This window comes from Calypte anna, chromosome 1 (genome assembly GCF_003957555.1).
Source record: "Calypte anna isolate BGI_N300 chromosome 1, bCalAnn1_v1.p, whole genome shotgun sequence".
NCBI classification, from domain to species: Eukaryota; Metazoa; Chordata; class Aves; order Apodiformes; family Trochilidae; genus Calypte; species Calypte anna.
This window is the reverse complement of record NC_044244.1, coordinates 174,102,876-174,123,656: the sequence shown is the minus strand read 5'-3', so window position 1 is coordinate 174,123,656 and position 20,781 is coordinate 174,102,876. Positions and strand designations below refer to the sequence as shown.

The following is a 20,781-nucleotide window of genomic DNA, read 5'->3' as shown; positions in this document are numbered from 1 at the left end:
TTATTACTAGCACTGGGTTTTCATTCTTTATTTACAAGTATTACTTATGATACATTTTTTGGGAACAATCTAATAATATTATATCCAAATTAATCCATCCAAATTTTATATTTATACCCATAGTTGACTGTATGGACGAGTCAGTCTGAAGTAAGGATATCTACATTTGAACATTCATATGTGAACTAAACTACCAGGAATCACAGTCAATAAAATCAATATGAAGAGATTGATTCAGCTGAGCAGCTAAAAAGCTCAACTCAGTTGCCATCTGAAATGCCCTAGAGTGTCCAAGACATTAATGAGTGGCTGATATGACACAAGTGTTACAGGAGACACATGTCCTTCTGGAGCAGCAGTAGGCTACTCTGCACTGAAACATGTGAAAATCTCTTTTTTTACACAACTCTCTACACTCAGCTGACTGTACTCCCTCCTAGCATCTGCAGGTCATTGCACCTTTTATTCTTCTTCATAATTTTCTGTACAACATGTTACTTACTCAGCTCCAAATTTTAGTTTACACAAAAACATTTCTGGCTATTACTGAGATTTCCCTAGGAATAACTTCCATTGAAGTCAAGATGCACAAGCATGGCAGAAGACCCAACACTTTTAAAACATGTTGCCAAGAGAGAATAACCCCTCCCACTGTTTAAAAAAAAACAGATGCAGCAAAGCTGTATCTTTCAATAATGTTTTGCATATGACTGAACAGTTAGTAGCTTTAAACTTTTGTAACAGAAACACTGCAGACATGAGAAGAACTGGGGGTCTGGGATTTTTCCTAATTAAAACACAAATAACCTGGATGAAGATGAAATCTTTGTCCTAATACAGAAGCCTCCTACAGCCAATACAGTCAACATTGGCCAATTCAAGGAGAAAAAGTAAGCTGCAGATTAAAGAGAAGATTTGGCTAAATTCCATAAGGGTCATGTGGTATTTCATTACAACATCAATATCTGTACAGAATTAAACAAGACAATTAGAGAAGGTGTCAGCACTGTCAAATAAGGGAAGTATTTTTTTTTCCTTCTTGACCTGATTGCACATTAAAGATTATAACCACACAACAGGATATTTTGTATAACACAACTTGTACCACCTACAACATATTTTGTACCACTACAGTAAGCTTAAATACAATAAATATAGAAGTTCATGCTGCTCTCCAGATTTGTTCTATGTAAATCCACAGCCTTTCCTCACTAGATTGTCCATCAGTGTTATATAAGACAGCAAGAGTTGGTGTTGCAGCTGTTAGTCACAACAGAGCAATTTGGTGTCATCTTGGTGATGGTACTCAGCTAAAATATTTGAGTTCTTTGACCTACAAAATGAACTACTTTTAGCTCTTTTTTTCATTTAATCTTTTCAGAAGTGCTGTCTATTTTTTGCTGCCAGTGCAGCTGATCCAGTGCAGCTGCCTGGGCGCTCATTCAGCTCTGAAGCAAGGATGACATCCAACAGCAAACAAACAAAGGGTGCACTACACTGCTTCTGAGGAGCAAGTAGACAGAAATATGTTGTTAATGTGACTAAACTATGCAGTTATCAACCCTAGAGTATCTGGCTGCCTCATAATTTGTAGTGTACCTATGCTTATAGTTCAGTAACAAATTCAGAAATTACTCCAGATTTACAGATTGGGAAGTGAAATGCAGAATCAAAAAGGCATTAGAGTCTAAACTGCACTTCAGGCAGAATTTAATATTCTAATACTAATAAAGCAAACTATGCAATGTCTTACATTCTTCACATCTGGTTTTGTCCTTTAAGTTAGGCAGCCATCTGAGCTGTTGCTGCTGTGGTTGCCCATAAGCACAAGCTTAATCAAGCTGCTTAGTTTGCTGCTGAAAGCCTTTATGGAGTCTCAAAGCAAAGCTTCCCAGTGCTCAGTTCCCTAACGGGGCACAGCCTAAGAAGCATGCTCCACCCATATTACATGAGGAAGGAAATTCTCTTCTATCTTACAGACTCAAAATTAACCCACAAAGAAATCAGATGAGTCACATTTTAGTCCTCTGACATCCTCAGAGCTTGAATTCACAGCATTCATGCCCTGAGAATGCCCCTGCCATCACATTTAACTGGAGTTGAGATAATTTTTGAAGCCAGGCTGTTAATCAGTCAGAAGTGGAACATTTATGTGGATGGTGAAGGAACAAGTGAGAAAGGCTGCAAGGCCATGCCTTCTTCTGGAAAGGAGGCAGGATTTTAGACACAATTCTTGGGTGTTTCTTACCTATTCTCCATACGTTTTCCATCTCTATTATCCTCTCTCCTGGGAATCCCAATCTACCTCCTTTTCTCCCAGTTAATACCTAGGAAACTTAGGCAACTAACTCAACTTTCTGGCTTCTGTTCCTGGGTCCATACACCTCGTTGATGATACAGAACTCAGTATGGCAATACTGAAGTTCTTAGGGGGACCTGGCAACACAGATGTTTCTACTCAACTGAAAGACGTCTCCAAGTCCCTCAAAACTATAAAATGGAATTTCAAAAGCAGAAACAAGAAAATTTTAAATGGTAAAACTTCAAAGAGGTTATAGAGGACCACTTCATCCAGAACTCATTTTAAGTTACCTCCCACCACTACTTTCCCGGCAGTAATTAAAGAACTAGCTGAGACCATATGTATCTGAAGTCTTCAGCTGCTGCACAATAATAAAAATCAAGCAGCAAGAAAGACCACTATATAAACTCAGTCAAACCACTATGGGCTGGATTTGCCTTTCCTGAATCCTGTGGGAAGCAAACAGAAAGAAACCTCACTGAAGCAGACTCAAATCTCAATGCTTATGGTCATATGATCAGCTTAGTCCTTAATGTAGTAAAATAACATAAAAGCAAAAGCTCACAGAAAAGTCAGGTTGAAGCATATAGTAAAACAGAGTTCCTGGACCACAGAAAAGCCTCACTTCAAAGCAAGGACCAGTGAGAGCTCAAAAGAACCAGAAGTAGCCTCCCAGTTATACAGCATTCCCCCAGAAAAAGAAATTTCCAGCAGAACTATAGGATGAACCAATAAGACAAAATCTGTAGAAGCTTTTTATAAGAGATTTAACTGAATAAGAAAAAAAGAAGAAAGTTGTATTTATTACAGGTTCTTCTACAAAGCCTTGAATAGCTGGACAATGTATTCTTGAAAAGGAGATGTAAGCTGACTAAGGGATTTAACCTGAATTTAAGATCCTTAGTTTTCAATAAGCCATCCATGTCAAACCACTTTGAGCAGGCTTGTATGCTAAAAGACACACTGAGATTTTAAATTAATACTTTCTTTATGTAACAGAATTTTGCAGGGCCTGGCAATTCTCTCAGAGCAATTATACATTGTCTTGTGTCCAGCAGAGACCAAAGCACAGAGCTTCACAAAAGGAACACCAATTCTCCAGTTCTTTTTTTCACACATTTGCCTTTTCATTTGACTGAAGTTATATTTTTGGCTTAGCACTTGCCAGAAAATGAAATTAAACTGAGTGATATTGCAGTTGAATTTTAAGGCCACCCACAGAAATGTCTCTCATTCTGGATTTTTCCTTGTCCTTCTACCACTGGCAAAAGAAATGACAATCAATCATTTCACGGCAGACAAGGTGACAAACCCATGACATCATCAGGAGGCTCAAAACTGCTTTCATCAGAGCCCAGCTCATGCAGACTATAGATTCTTATGGAAATTTGCTTCATTTCTAAGCCTCTTCTCCATGAGTTAGAGCAGAGGCAATACATGTCAGTTGTGTAGAAAAAAAAACCCACACCACAAAAAGCCTTTGCAATCCAAAATACTCAAATGGATTGTTTAGAAAATTGTCTTTTTTAGAAAATAAATTCCCTTCTCTCCAACGCTAGGAGCTGACATTCATCAGCTGATATAGCTGAATGTTTTAACATATAATTTCAAACTCATTAAGAGCAAATACTACATTTTCAGTTTTACCACAGCTGAATTTAAGTTGACATCAAAATCTCACTAGTCATATACTACTGAAAAAAATGATAGATAAAAACTATTTAGTGTAGGGTATTTTATACAGATATATATATATATATATTTATACCCTAGATCCTGTAAGGGCTTTACTACAGGTGAGGAAAGGCTCTCAGTACTTTTCTAAATGCCAAGAGCCCCCTTGTGGTTACCATCATCTTCTTATTCAAAACCAGACAGAGCTGAATCACATGAATGCAGCATACCCTGTTCTAGAAGCAAAGAATGGTTTATGTTGGAAGGGACCTTAAAGATTATATAGTTCCAAGCTCCCTGCCATGGGCAAGGATATCTTCCACTAGATCAGGCTGCTCAGAGCCCCATTCAACCCAGCCTTGAACCTCCAGGTGAGGAAGCATCCACAACCTCCTTGTGCAACCTGACACTGGCAATGGCCAGGGTAAAGAAATCACCCTGGAGATTTGTTGGAAAGTTCAGGGTCCTTCAGTGTAATAGGTGTGGGACACTGGTACCCTAAATCCACAGCATTGCTCATTGAAGTTATCTGTTGACTTGGGGAGAAGAAAGTTAAAAGGGAGACTTTGTTGCTGTGGTTCAGATTGACAGAACAAGTTGTTGCTGACTCTGAAATGTTTCACCAAGTACCTCTCCTGCTAGGCCTGAAAAAGGCTGTAGATTGCTTCCTTGTACATTTTCTCTGGAAGATGATATCCCAGGGTCCCAGTCAGCTTCTAAGGAATTCTTGAGAACAGCAAGCTAATACAGTCACTTGGGTGAAAGATTCTTCCCCTATTGTTTTATTTGAAATACAAAGTGTACTCTGCCTCTGGGAATAAAACAAAGTGATATGAATAAGAGTTTGCTGGTTTGTGCAGGGCCACCAGAAAGAAAACTAATGCCAACATGACAAGAAAAGGAAAAAATGCAAATTGAAAAGGTCTCTTGTAGGCATTCAAAATACTTGTCTGAGGTCAAATGAAAGGGGTAGAAAGGGGAAGTCTGTGAAAAGCCAGGATGCAACCTAGGGCAGCACACCACACTAAGGAACTTTCTCCAAAATACTTGTAAGTTTCAGAAAACTTCGAAGTTTCAGAAATGGATTTCTTCTTCCTATAGAGCTACTGGTGACTTAAAACAGCAAAAGCAAGAGGGTTCATGTAACAGTGACTTGCTGGGAGAATTATCAATATTTCCTATGCCATTATAAAGTGCTGATGTTCCCTATAAGCAGTTATCAACACCTACTGAAACATGAAGTCTTTGTTACATCTTTTCATGAACCTAAGATCCTCCTTCTGTCATGTTCCCAACACCTTCTCCAGTGTGACACTTCCACACATTCTGCTTGCAGTTTAAAACCGACAGCAGAACCCCTGAGGTGGCCATGTGTGGCTCTCTGTTCTGTGGTCACCATGCTCTCTGAAAGGAAGCTTTGCAATGCAAGTATCTGGCCCTTAATGTCAGAATTTTCACAGCTACAGCACTGGACATTCCTGGAACTGGTGATTTATCACAGAAACCTTGGTTCCTTGGCTAATCTTAACTAGAGCGTTGCTAAGGCAATGCTACCAGGACTGTGCTCTTCTGGACTGATTTTGCATACTAAAGCCTCTATCTAGGGATTCTTTTTTTTTTTTTTTTTTTTCTTTCAGAAATGGTGAGAGAGAAAGGAATAATTTCCTTTCTGCTTCTATGGAAAATTATGCTTAGCACACAGCATGTATTTCACCAAAAATCATCTAATGACAAAATGGGAACAAATGAATGCAGCAAGTTTAAGAGAGGCAACTAAAATTCACATCATGTTACACTTCAGAGAGAATGCATTCCTTCTGTAATTATTTTTGAAGTACTGTATGACATAAGGGAAATCACTAACTAAATGGAAATCCCTTGTGTTTATCACTGTTAGGTTATTTTTAATCCACTCTCAGTACCCAAAAACAATATTTCTAGAATATGGCTGTAAAAATTAGTGTGTTCAAGGTAGTGGTTCTACACTTACTGTCATGTGACACCTCCATGGGTTTTTTTAAACAACAAATAAAGATGATCTCAGGACTACAGATTGGCAATTAGATATTTAAATGGTTTAGGGTTGGTTTTAATAGCAAGGAATCATTCATCAGTATAATTTTAATTTTAAAGCAAAAATAGTACAAGCCATCAGCAACAATTTTTGCAATTTATGAACATAGAAAATCCTCTGTGCTTCCTTGCTCATCACTCCAGAATTTGCATTTGTATTATTCTCTTTTATTCAGACTTTTAGAGCTTGCTGACTGCCAGGGTCCCTGCTGACTAATTTTATTTTATTTTCTCTGTAGTGCTTGATTCTGAGAATGTAGTTTATGCTACCTATCTCTAAACAGGATTAATTACTCTATTGACACGTTTTTCTCCTTCTGTTTACTAGGGTAGGACTGCAAATGACTAGCTGAGTGAGATAAATCTCCTCAGTATCTTTAAAATATTTCCTCTGTTAAATACAGCTGAAAATCCTCAAGAAGCTAAGAATTATTGGAGGTCCTTGTAATTACTCCAATTACATTAGTCTAATTCCTTGATAACACAGGCTAATAAGACTGGCAAATACTATTTAATTTTCTAGATATGCTGCTCAAAACAAAATCTACTGTCTAATATTGCCATATTCTAGAAATTGTATTATCTTGCTGGAAGAATAATTTTGGTGTCTTTACACAGAGCTTCTTACACAACTGCAAGCTGAAAAGTGAGTATCATGGTGTACTTTTCATTTAACACACTCACATGACTATATATACCCACTCAGCATTTCTACTCTGAGCAAACGTAGATTGATGAATGGCTGCAAAGCTTTTTGTTTTTCCACACCCACTCACCACATCTGCTCTTAAATTCTTTGTGGAGAAGCTAAATATTTCCTACTGCTCCCCTGAATAACTCTCAAAACCATAAAAAGGATTTGGATAAACCTACATGCTTAAACACCTGTATCTTTTTAACCAGTGTTTTATCTCCCAAAATTTAAAAGAAAAAAACAAAACAGCTCTCCATCCTTCAAGACTGTCTGTAAAAATAGACTTTTCTGAAAGCTTCAGTGCAAAAAAACTCCATTAAGGCCCACAAAATACATCTATTTTCATCTCTTCTTTCCATGTCCTGAAAACCAAAACGAGGGGAAATGAAGCATTTCACTAAATCCCCAAGCACTTTTATCTCCCCTCTAGCTAGCAAACAGAAGAATGTATTCACTCTACATGGGAAGGCTGAAGAAGAAACTTCATGGCAAAACTGAAGAAGAAAAACCTGTGGCATGGCTCACAGTCTCCAGACTTAAAAAGTAAGTAAGCCAAGGACTCTTTATCATAGAATCATAGAATTGGCTGGGTTGGAAGGTACCTCAGAGATCATCAAGTCCAACCCTTAATCCACTACTGCTGCAGTTACCAGACCATGGCACTGAGTGCCACATCCAGTCTCTTTTTAAATATCTCCAGGGATGGAGAATCCACTACTTCCCTGGGCAGCCCATTCCAATGCCTGATCACCCTCTCCATAAAGAAATTCTTTCTAATATCCAACCTAAACCTCCCCTGGCACAACCTGAGACCGTGCCCTCTTGTCTTGCTGAGAGTTGCCTGGGAAAAGAGACCAACCCCCACCTGGCTACCCCCTCCTTTCAGGGAGTTGTAGAGAGTGATGAGGTCTCCTCTGAGCCTCCTCTTTTCCAGGCTGAACAGCCCCAGTTCCCTCAGCCTCTCCTCATAGGGTCTGTGCTCGAGTCCCTTCACCAGCCTGGTTGCCCTCCTTTGGACCCACTCCAGGACCTCAATATCCTTCCTAAACTGAGGGGCCCAGAAACTGAGGGGCCTTGAAACTTTCTTCTGGACTCCTCTAGCAGTTTGAATCTTCCAGCTGTGCTCTCCTTCTTTCTTTGTGGGAACTGTTACTAGACCTCTCAGGACCTAGCTCATAGGAGAGGAAACAAGGCAGTATTTAGTAGGGATTAGAAATATACTGGACTGATGCTGCAGAGCTGCTGGTAGAGGAGATTATCTCTCTGGTAATGACTCTTCAAGTGCTTGGCAAGGTGTAATTGGACTGGGTAAGAGAGGACTAGCAATTGGATGGAAATAAACACTGGTGACACTGTAAGAATGCTTGCCAGACTGTGCTTTACAGGGTGACAGAAATAACAGTCTGAAGCAGGCTCTACTGTAAATTTTCTAGATCAGTGTTCTGCCTCCAAGACTTTCCTTCAAATCTAATCCCAGATGCATTTTCAAGTCAATTCCATGAATCAGGAAAGTGGGATGGGAAAGATTTTGTTCTCTTTTTAATTAGGGGCTTTAAAAAAAAAATCAAATACCTTGCCAACCTAGAAAATACCACTATCTCTAGGACAGTATTAAAAAATGGCAAGAATGTTTATTATCTGAAAGCCATGGATCAAATCAGAAAGAGCAGTTATTATTCATACCCTGCTTACAACAGATAATCATTCCCACTAATAGGGCACACAGCCTCTTCTAGGCTCAGTAAACTCACATTAATCTTCAGAATCTGAAGCATAAAAAAGTCAGATGGAAACACTTCTGTAAGCATAAGCAATTGGAATAAAAATTGTCAGAGCTCTGCCTTATAATGCTCATTATTCCTGCTTATACTACAAGGCATTATCACCTTTTTATCTGACTTACTTCTCAAAGTGGGTAAGAAGCAGAAAAAGGTCTCAAAGATTTCAGCAGATGACAGACTAAGGAAAAAGCAGTCCTGAATCTAAAATTGTTTTCATTTACTGCTTCAGAAGACTAAGAGGCCAAAATATTTGCTGTTTTTTTCTTGCCATTTTCTCAAGATCACAGAAAAATGTTTTGTGCTTTGTTGAAAGACAGGTCATGAACTATAAACTTATTAAGAAATAACATTTTTAAATGGAAACAGATACTTCCCTTGGTGTTGCAAAAATGGTCTATTAACTGTACAAGGAATATTCCTGTAACTATATTAAGCAAAATGTCACTACAGCTATTCATCTATGGTGTCAAAGTTGGTTTAAAATTGGGAAAAGTGACTGATATACCTGAGGATTCTGTTGCCATTCAGGGGAGACAGTCTAGAGAAACAGGCAGAGAGAAATCACATGAAATTCAGTTCAGCAGAAAAAAATGCAAAGTCCTGTCCCAGGGGAGAAATAACTCCAGGTAATACCATTTGCTGGGGGCTGGCTGGCCAGGAAGCCCCTTGACAACAAGATGACCAAAAGCCAGCAATGTACTAATGCTGCAAAGAAAGCCAGTGCCACCTGGTATCCATTAGGAAGAACATTGCCAGCAGGCTGAAGGAGGTGACATATCCCTTCTCTTTTGCACTTGTGAGACATATCCAGAGATCTATTGTCCAGTTCTAGTCTCCCCAGTACAAGAAAGATATGGATTTCCTGTGCCAAGTCCAGCACAGGGCTATGAAGATGATTAAGGGACTGAACATCTGACAGATGAGGAGAGGCTGAGAGAACTGGGACTGTTCAGCCTGGGAAAGAGAAGGCCCAGGGGGATCTCAGCAATGTGTATAAATGTTAGGAGAGGGAATGAAGAGGGAGCCAGACTCATCTCAGTGGTACCCACTGTCAAGATGAGAGGCAATGGGCACAAACTGAAATATGTGAAATTCCATTTGATCATAAGAAAGCACTTTTTTTACTGTGAGAGTGGTTAAACAGTGTAACTTGTTGCCCAGAGAAGTTGTGGAGTCTCTGTGTGCAGACAGCAAAAACCCAACTGGCCTGGGCAATGACGCTGGGCAATCTACTGTAGCTGGCCCTGCTTGAGTAGGAGAGGTGAGCTAGAAGATGTCAAAGAGGGCTCTTCCATTTTTTTTTGGTGATCAAGGTTTAATATTTTTCTTTTTTTCATGGAACTAATCCAGCTACACCACCTCATATGTCTTACTGCAGGTCCAGTCACACAACCTTCACTCATCAAAAATTTCATGTGACAGCATTCAGACCTTATGCACCTCCTATTTAACAATTTTACTATTTTGCAACTATCTATGCAACAGCATATCTGAAACAATAAAAATAGAATGCAGATTTTTCATGTGTGTTTCTTGACCACACTGTTGATATTTTCTGTCATGAATAAAACAAAGATTATACAAGTACTTCAATTACACTGCTATTTTTTGTTAACCAAACAAATACCATAGTACTCACCAAAGGCATTTGATCAAAGGTGCGGACAGTGGACAGTTTATCTACAAATAAGCAGAAAATGTGCCCAATTGATATAATTTCAACATATGGACAGTCACTCTATAGAAAACCAGTTATGAATACCCATTTCTACCTGCTGGGTTGCAACAAGTAAGCTCCATCTTCTCTTGAAGAATATTGATTTGCCTTTCCAGTTGTTTGTTCAATTCTACTTGTATCTCATATCTGGTCTTCCACTCATTACCTTAAAAACAAATACAGTATTATTCTGCCCAGGTTATTTTGTGCCATTTCAAGTAAAAGGCAGCATTTTTTCAAATTGTTCCCACTTTTTTTTGGAGACTGAAAAAGTGTCCAGTTAGTAATCCTTACAGTGAGGATATCTGCATACAAAAGAGCTTGAAAATACAAATCAAGTCATCAAGAATTTGTCACTGGGCTTACTGTGGTCAGAATACTAACCAACTCCATGAATTCATGTTATTCATGAATTCTTTAATAATTAAAGCTAATCTGAAACATGTAGTAAACTTTAATTTTAATTTAATTAATAAACTTTAATACACCACACCTGTAACAGTCACATTTGCAGAGGGAGTATATAAATTTCTGAATAAAGTTTTGTACCTCTGGAGGTTATTCCCAAAATAATTAATCCATTAGCAAGACTCTGTTGCAGTTCACTTACCTCCATCTTCAACACTGCTCAGTCTTTTTTCCAGTTCTGTTACTGTTTTTCTCAGTCCAAATATTGAGGTTTCAAGTATTTTTCTGTGGTATTTAAAAAAGTCAATAAATTGGCTGCTGCATTAAACTTATTATTAACATTGAAAAGAATAAATTGAATATATTTTCAGATTAAGTATCTATTGATCTTTCCTACTTAATTCAATTATTTTGCCCATATATTTTTCTCTGTGAATACTGTGTGCCTTAAAGTAGAAGCATTTCTACTTTGTGAATAAAATTATATGAAGAAAAACCAAGACAGACATTTCCTAAAATGTAATAACTGTCTAGCAGATCATTAGAATTAAACAAATGGAGAGAATTCACTGGTTTTAATTTTTCATCTAAAGATGCCTAAGAACTATCTTTTTGAAAACAAGAATATGCCCAAGAAATGGGCTATTTGAAATTCAAAATGACTTCTGGATTTTGATTCCCTGCTGGATGGCAGTAATTTTCAAAACTGTGCCCACAATAAAAACAATCAAAGCACAGCACCTACTATGACTATCAGAAAAGGAAGCCAGGTCCTAAAACCAACTCTTTTTTCAGTCATTTGTGGGGAAAAAAATTTTGCCCATTGATTACTTGTGTACACACTGGCTGGGCAGCCAGACAGCTGACAAATCCCATGGAAACTGAGCTCTTTCTGCCTTGGAAGTGATGACCAGAAGCAGAAGCTAGCAGAGGAGTGATGAAAGCACATCCCACTCCCATGCATCAGACAGTGTGCTGAATCACCCTCATCCTTCTAAGTGGTAAGATGGTAGTGCCACAATTAATCATGTCACTTTGATTACTCCAAGGGGAAACTGCTGCTAATTAAATTATTGACCATATTTATGCCAGCAGCCTGGTTCTTCTGCAGGTGTCTATGGAGAAAAGCTCCAGCCTGTGAGATCCCAGCAGGTCAGCCCACACCAGCACAGATGCTTACAAAACACAGGGCAACACAATGCAAGAGCAGTTTGTGGGTTATTTTTGTGTCCTTTAAAGTTAAGTTTGAAAGGCCAAGATTTAAAAAAAAAAAAAAAAAACAACGATAAAAGACAAACAAAAAACCCCAACCAACCAACAGATGGTTACTGGGTGCCTCCATTTGTCAGTGCCCATATTAAGATACTTCAGAAGAACTAGGAGCACAATTCTGCACATGCAGCCCTTTGGAAGATGTGTTACAATACCAATATGATAAACGATGTCTTTTAAATATTAGCCTAGGTCACTAGAAGATGCAAGACAGAAAATAATTGCACTGTCCCATATTTTGTTTTGTTTTTTAAAGAGGTACTTCCATGTCAATATGGAACTTCTGTTTCCAAACATGTTCTTAATGAGAAATGCTCTTAGAAAAACAGTTAATTAGCCCACAAAAAATCTGACAAATACTTTGACAGTAGAGCTGAGCACATAGAAATGGTACCAACCATTGCACTCCTCATGTTCACATACAGTTGGTGACATTTCTTTTCCATAGCTTGAATCATCAGATTTCAATTGAAAGCTGGAGAAGCAGAAGCAAACCAACCAATCTTAAGAAATAGAAAAGGTACGCCTGGAGTAGGGAGGGTGGAAGAGCTGAAATAGTAAAGAAAGGTAAAGAAGAGTAATTTAAGGTAATTCAAGTTTTCAATGCAAGAAACACAATGGAGTACAATAAGACAGACATCTCAAATGGCAGGGGAAAGCTGGGTCTTCCAATCCTTCCTTGCCTTATTGATCTTTTTGCCCCTACCAACATTGAATTTGATGGTGGGAACACAGGCAAAGAAATAATGGAAGCACTGGTAACTTGCTGGAGATAACAGGGTGAGGTAAAAGCCCCAGGTAAAGATAAGACTTGAAACATATGAGTCAGAAAGCTTAGATGCATGAAAACCAAAGGAAATCTGATTGTTACTGCCTATTTACTCCCACTCCAAGTGAAAAAGGCACATGAAGAAAGACAAAATCTTACTATATTGCTGGTATAATTCCAATAAAAATAGATAAGGTTCTTATAAAGTAGACTCCAATCAATATCACTGTGGTTGGAAAAAAGGAAAATGACAGTGAGTGTTAAAATGGGATTTTTGGAAAGAAATAATACTGTAAATTAGACACAGTCAAAGCTGCAGCTGTAGCTGCATATTGAACTTGTTTTCCATCTCAAACAAATCCTAACTAGGTGCTTAGATGGATGCAGAGGGACAGCGCAGATAAATGAGTTCTTTAAATCCTATGCTTTCAATTTTTAATTTCTGCTACCATTCCAAAACTATATACAGCATTTTCACATTAGATTTTATTATTGTTTCTGCACCATTAGCAAAACTGCCAGCCAGCTTCCAATTATATTTTGTCCTGATGCAAATGTGTACAGAAATGATAAATTGTCAGCTGTCAGACTGTAGTTTCCACACTGACAGAAAGTCTCATTTTCATTTGGCAACCGAATCCAGTTTTAAAAAAGTCTAATTATTATTAAACATTTAATACTCTACTAGCACCCAGAAAGGAGATGAAGGAACCTCTCTGGTTTAGTCAGTGTATATGCAGTAAATTACAGTCCCTGTACTGACAGAGAAGGAATGTAGAAATAAATCACTTTGAACAACTTAGTAAATACTTAAGCTTTTTAATGTACCAGAGCATTTTGCATTTCTGGCATTACTTCTAATTGTGATAGAAAGTGACAGTCATGCCACGTACTGTGAATTTAATGGAGCTGTGTATAGCTGCCTGCCCAGAGACTTGGTCTGTACTTAATATCAATGTGGTATGATTTTACCTACAACCTCACCTTAAACAAAATTAGACCTACTCAAGGCCTATGAATCTTTCCCATGTCAATGGACAATTTATAGTCATCACAGAAGAAAGCTAGAAATCCTGGAAGCTCACATGTAAGTCATCAGGAGAACTTAACTGTAGCTTTGCATACTGAGCATAACAAGAAAGCCTCTTGTGAAGGAGGAAAAAGTGTGATTCATATAAGAAGGCTGTGATTGAAATTACAAAAGAAAAAGTTGCTGTTTCTTTTCAAGACAGTTTGCAGGTGTTGCTTTACTTGAAAGTGACAGTCATTTAGGATGAAAGACATTTTCCTGCACATTTTGCTACCCAGATCTGGATAGCTGGTGCACATTATCAGGCAAAAGGCTGCCTGAAGCCATTTGCTAGAGTAGAGAGAAACCAGTGAAAAATTAGAGGAGAAGCTTGAGGCAAATCATCAGTTTGCCTAAAGGCAGGGCATCAGCTCTGTAACACAGGAGACCTTTACTGATTTCTGTAGAATATTAAGTACAGAGATGCTTTCAGAACCTATAAACAAAGCAGAAAAAATCCTGTGCAGTGCAAAAGGCATCACAGTGAAAGGTATATACAGTACTGAGAGCTACAGACTTCTGGTATTTGCAGCCAGCAGTGTGCTGGGGAAATGCTGCAGCTTTCCTTGCCAGGAAAGTCACAGAAGCTGAATGACACACAACTCCACGAACAATTAGCTGACATCCATAACTATATGGCTTTAAGACCTCTGTCTATTAAGTAGTATGCTGCAATATTACATACTTTCTCTTTCTCAGTAACATTTGCCATGACATTCACCAATCAAAACCTGTACTGAATCTTGATTACAGTAATTCAGGGTCAGATTAAAGCTCTTTCATTAAGCCTTTGAAGGATCTCCCAGTAATACATCTACGATCACTGAGAATCAGCAGGTACTCTATGTACAAATTCCATATGAACATGGATGATTCAATTTACTCTTCATGAATGTTAAATGAGAGAGGTAGGTGGGCTGTTAACCAGCTGCCTAACTGGCACAATAATCAAATAGAACAGTAAAAAGAAGACAAGGGTGAACTGGCTGTGAAGGAATCCTGCTTTATACCCAAGAGAAATAGGCACATCCTAGGGTGGGAACCCTCTCATGCTAAATCAGTGAGCTGAAGCAGGTCAGGTGACTTACACCTTCAAAGTGTCTTTTTTGTATTCATTGACTGTATGTGCCACTGGTTTAGATGCTTTTGCTGACAACCCTGGTCATTAAAAACTGGGTTGAATAACTTCCATGAAAAAGGCAAAAATGGTAAAGTCTGCTCACACACACAAGATATACACAAGAAATAGGTGCACAATCTACCTGAAGCAGCGTGACAGTCTTTCACTGTCATGGCATCAAAATAAAGTTTTTTTATTAATATAAATAATTATATAAATAAACCTAATACGTATTTTCTTTTCACTAGTAAGTAAGCCACCACTTCACAATGTGTCCTAGGCTTTGACCCCAGTCTTGCAGAAGATCCTTAGGGAGATTAGCAAGAACTTAAGATACATAAAGAATACATAAGGTCTTCATTAATTAAAAAAATTAAATATCAGAGCAGTGAAACAAGGCAAATACCATAGAATCATTGAATCATAGACTGTCAGGTTGGAAGAGACCTCAAGGATCATCTGGCCCAACCCTTCTAATATTATTGTTTATATGAGATGTCTCAGCACCCCATTGAGCTGAGACTTAAAACCTTCCAAAGTGGGGGAGTGATGGATTCCAATGGGAGAATAGGAGACTATTCCAATGTCTGAATGTCCTCATAGTGAAAAATTTTCCTCTTGTGTTCAATCGGAATCCTGCCAGGAGCAACTTGTGTCCATTGCCCCTTGTCTTGTCCAGGTGACTCCTTGTAAATAGGGAGTTTCCTTCATTGTGGCCCCCTTTCTGCTTTTTACCTAAACACCAATGTTACCAGGATCATCTGTCAGTAAAAGAATTGTTGCACACAAGGAATAATTGATACATTACACCAACAAACTACTGTTCAGGAGACTTAGTAAAATAACATTTGCTTATGTGTTGATTTAAATATGTCTAAGCACCTTTTGTGCCATTTTGAATGCAGAAGCTGCCTCACCATTTTGACTCTGTCAATACTGGCTGCCGCCCTCCTTCTGATAGTGAATAAACATTTTATGAAATCCACAATTGCAACACTATTTTGAACAGAATCTGGAGCTGAGACACTGAAGGAAACACTCTACAGGGTAAAAATCAGTGTGGAATATAATGTTGGAAAATGGTATGTAAGTGTAAACATTAAGGGTCTGACTTAAGGCAGCACAGGACCGTTTGGTACTTTCTAACATTTAATTGATTAACATTTAAAAGGCAATCCTTTAACACAAGGAAAAATGTGCAACTTCCTAAGCAAACAAGGGGGGAAAAAATGACTTGTAACTCCACCACTGTGTGAGCATCAACAATCATCAGAGCACTGACATTTTTGCTGCATAAGCAATGGGACTGATAGCTGTAACAAGTCCTCATCTGCTCTGCAAACTGCACTAGAAGGATACCATACCTTCCCTGTGCATTTCAGATATATTTACTAATAGTAAAGTGAAATCCATCTTTCCAGTTTTTTTCAACATTGTGGAAAGAAGCATGTTTAAAGAGCACCTCATCACATTTGAGTCTTCCTCATCAAAACATGATGTCTTTGCTGTTCTTCCCCCATCACAGCTTGTAGTTCAAGTGTACTGGTTTGGGCTGGGATGCAGTTAGTTTTCTTCCCAGTAGCTCCTGTGGTGCTGTGTTTGGATTTGTGATGAAATCAGGGTTGGCAATACACCGATGTTTTTATTACTTCTGAGCACTGCTTGCACATCAAAGACTTTTCACACCACACCTCCAGCGAGCAGGCTGGGTTGTTCCAAGTTGGGACAGGACATAGCGGGACAGCTGTCCCAGACCAACCACAGGAATATTCCAAATCATCTATTGATGTCCTCAGCAATAAAACTGGGAAGGGATGCAGAGTCGTCCAGGGTTTCAGTTGCTTGAGGACTGGCATTGGTAGGCTGGTGGTAACCAACTGAGGTTTTCATATAATTTGCTTTTGTTGGGTTTATTTCTGTTTTGAATTTTGTGGTGTTGGTTGGTTGTTTGGTTTTAGTTTTGGTTTTTTTTTAACCTTACTAAACTGTCTTTATCTCAACCTAGATTTTACCACTTTTACCCCTCCTGTTTTCTCCCCCATCTCACTGGGACTGAGCAAGTAGCTCTGCACTGTTCAGCTGCCTGCTGCAGTTAAACCGTGACACCCAGTCCTGTTTTCCAGGCCTGCTCAGTACCAACCTCATTCTCGGCTAAAATTACCCAACATCTCCCGGCTCCCTGTGCCAGCCCCAGCCCAATTCCCAGCTGTTCCTATTGCTCACCGTGCCAGCCCCAGCCCGATTCCCAGCTGTTCCTATTGCTCACCGTGCCCCATGCCCCACGCTGTCTCACCGCTCCCATCGTGTTCCCCAGCACAGCCGAGAGGAGCTGTGGGACCTGCCGGACACACACGACCTCTCAGGGTTCTCCTCACCCTCACCCTCACCCCAGCCCACAGCCGCCATTTTGCCGCGGGCAGGCGGCAGGACTCGGGGCGGGTCCGTCTCGGAGCCGGCCCGGAGCAGGTGGCTGCTGCCGAGTCCCTGCCCTCGGCCCCGTCGCCCGGCGGGCACTCACATCTTGCGCCTCTCTCGCCCCAGCTCCAGCGCCAGCAGCTCGGTGTCTGCTCCCCGCCAGCCGCCGCCTTCCCCCATGGCGCCGGCGGCCCCCGCACCGCTCGCAGCCCTGGCAGCGGCGGCCGTTGCGCGGGGTAACGGCCACTGCGCGCCCGGCGGCGGCCCGAGGGATCAGCGCGGCCCGATGCCGCCGTAGTGTGACCGGAGGCGGGCGGACCGTGGTCCCGACCCCCGGCTCGGTCACCCCTGGGGGCTGCTGGCCCCGGTCCCCGCAGCTGCCGTGGCTCTCTCGCTTCTCAGGAAAAGCGGGGGTCGGGGGCGAACACCCGCCCGGCAGCCGGCGTCGCCCTCACCCCCTGCGGCCGAGGCCTTCCCGCATGTGTAGCAGCTCTGCACCATCGCTGCTGTAACGGCCTCTGGTTTGATGGGGATTTTCTTCCCGTTGTGCAGGGAAGTCTCCAGCATGTGGCTCACCAGCACTATAAAATTACGGGCCTGTAGTGATGGGACAGAGTGTAATGGTTTTAACCTGGAAGAGGGTACCGACTCAGATGAGATACGAGAAAGCTTTCTACTATGAGGGTGGTGAAACACGCACTGGTTGCCCAGAGGGGTGATACATACCCCATCCCTGGAAATATTCAAGGTCAGGTTGGAAGGGGCTCCTTGAAACCTGATCTGAGTTGAAGGTGTCCCTGGTCACTCTGCAGGGGGTTGGACCAGATGACCTTTAAAGGCCCCTTCCAACCCAAACCATGCTAAATATGGTGACAGTTTTAGCCCAGTTAAAAAGCTGTGAACATGTAGGATGAACTGTTGGTTTGCTATGCTTTTCATGACCTGGGAAAAACAAGTGCCTGCAGATTTTATTTAAACACTTCTTTGGAAGGAAAGTCGCATGGTTTTAAATATATGCACTGACCCAGGTGTGAAGGCAGGCACACCATGGCAGGTCCTGGTCTTAAAATTGCCATGCTTGCTCATTGCACTGTGCTGTGGATAAACGAGTTTGCAAGTACCTAACCTGACAGAGGACTGAAGAGTTTAGGATAGTTGGTCTTAATCATCACTGATCAAGATAATGGAGACAATTAGTCAACACAGACTGTCCAATATTTTAATTATCTTGCAGTGGTCTGGATTCATGCTAAAAAATATTTGATGTTGCATTTTTCAAACAAGGAATTGCAGATCAGCTCATGGCTTTCTCAAAGTAAAGCTTTATGGGGTAGACCAAAATAATCCAACAGCTTCATACTGCACCACCTCTGTCATACTCTTGTCACTTTCTCTGGCCTGTTTCAGTGCCAGCACTGACATTGCTGCAAATCCCCAGTGAGCCAGTACAGCTCAAGAAACCTAGAAAACTTTTATTAGGGGAAATGCTTGCAGTTTCTTCTGGTTAGCGAGCTAAAATGCCTCCTCACCAGCTGCTCAGAAAGGCACAGGAGTTGATGGAAGAGACTGTGAAACTGGGAGGAATTAGTGTGGAGCAATTAATGTGGTTGTAGATCGACTCACTGTTTCGTGGGACCTGGTGTTCACACAGAGAAACTAATTGTTGATTTTCTCAGGAAAGAGATGGGCTGCAATTTTGCTTTACTGTTATACTACGAAAAAACAGAGGTTATGGTTTCTCGGTCACTCAAGTAATTCTGTTTGCACAACAGTTCTAATATAATAACCCTACAGCTTAGGGAGTAACAGACACTGCTTTCAAAGTTAAAACCAAGGGTTATCTACTACCACTACTTTAACACAGTATAGATCAGCACTGCCATACAAAAGTTGGGCCTGAAATTTTGTGCATATAGTCCTAAAATGGCAGTATGTGACACTGAAATGGGTCAATCTAACACCTTTCTGATACTGCAACAGCAGGGTCAGTAATCCAGGGAGATATAGTGTCTGGGGGTAGAGTAGTAGGATGGAAAGTGAGAAGCTTGATCATAAAAAGAAAAAGCCATTTTAATTTCACTTGTCTGTATATACAAGGGCTGGAGGTGATTTTTGACAGTCTCAAGTTATAATTGATTTCATCATCTAATCAGTGAACTATCACTTGAGGTGTGAAATGCTGAATGTGCCCTCCAGTTTGAGAAGCATACTCTCTCTGCCCCTTGAGACTTTTCTTTGATCTCCTTTCCAGGGTACTTTAAGGTCTCACCCTCAACTCAGGGATTACTAGGTGTCTTGAAGTAGGTTAGCTCACAAGGATGAGTCCAGACCACACTGGTTGGGTTGGCACAGGACAGCAGGTCTAACTGTGCTCCATCAGATGGTTTGAGAACTGGAGTGGGAGAAAAGCAGAAATGTCTTGTGGATTGAGGTCTTGTGTGAGTGGGTAAAACTTTGAAACATCAACGTTTGTATTAATCAAGGCAGTGACAGGTGTACCACATAAGAGCTTTCCTTCACTTCTTACTTCTGGTAATTTAAAATTAGATACATAGGTGTCTATAAATGTACTTCAGTTGCTTTAAGGCTTTTAATGTTATTTTTGAGTCTAAAATGTGTAGTTAAAGTCAGTAAACTTGGTCACAATACAGTGTAGTTTGACAACAGAATTTTATGCTTAAATACATATCTTCAGATTATGTGAAGGGAGTAAACACTTAGAGGTGCCTAAGGCAAGGTAGATCACTTGCTGAAGACAAATGTTTGGATTGTGATAAACTAATTTTTACAAAGTAGTAATTTCTGTAGCACCAATAACTAGGGTATGATGAGATGACTGGCAGTGTGGCCAAGAGCCAGGGGGATGTTGCATATTTTGAGTTTACTGAGAATTTGGATATTGTCTACCATAGTGTCTTTATAGCCAAACTGGTGAGCTGTAGGGGGAATAACTGGGAAATAAGGATGCTGGGAAACTGGATGTGCCATCAGGCTTTACAGTGTGGTGATTCACAGTATGACTGCTTTACTGGGATCAGTACCTGAGCCAATACTGTTAATTCTTTATTCACAGCCTGGGGGACTGAGCACATTCAACAGGTTTGCTGACAGTGCTGAATTGAGGGGAAGCAGTTGCTGTGCAGGAGGGCAGGACTGCCACTCAGAGCCTGGAGAAAGCAGCTACTGAGAAGAACAAATAACAAAAAACTGATGTAAAAGTCTGATGTTTGGGATGGGAAAAGCCCACGCACCAATACAGGCTGGGGGTGTTAACCAGAATGCAGCTTTACATTAAAAGACACAGGGGTTCCTAGAGGGGTACCAGATACCCCTGTATCTGGTAGAGTAACTGGAGGGATGTGTATGTATTGAGGTTCAACAGCACAATACTTTCAGCAATGAGGATTAACTAAATTTGGGGAAAAGGTGAAAGAGAAGGTCATAAATGCATTACATTAAAAACTGTAAAATGGGGTAGGCATTAGGA

At 40.4% G+C, this 20,781-nt stretch overlaps 1 protein-coding gene across 1 annotated transcript in view; it reads right to left on the bottom strand.

Annotated features, from left to right (window-relative positions):
- The window catches only part of LOC103536924 (coiled-coil domain-containing protein 169-like), a 31,064-nt gene extending 13,590 nt beyond the window's left edge, over positions 1–17,474 (bottom strand). The window contains exons 1-5 of the mRNA XM_030460596.1: positions 17,398–17,474; positions 17,041–17,091; positions 10,852–10,934; positions 10,297–10,407; positions 10,164–10,204 (exon numbers count right to left, since the gene is read on the bottom strand). Of these exons, the coding sequence (XP_030316456.1) occupies positions 10,164–10,204; positions 10,297–10,407; positions 10,852–10,934; positions 17,041–17,091; positions 17,398–17,474 (363 nt within the window). The remainder of the gene's footprint in view (positions 1–10,163; positions 10,205–10,296; positions 10,408–10,851; positions 10,935–17,040; positions 17,092–17,397) is intronic.
- Positions 17,475–20,781: the final 3,307 nt, after the last annotated feature.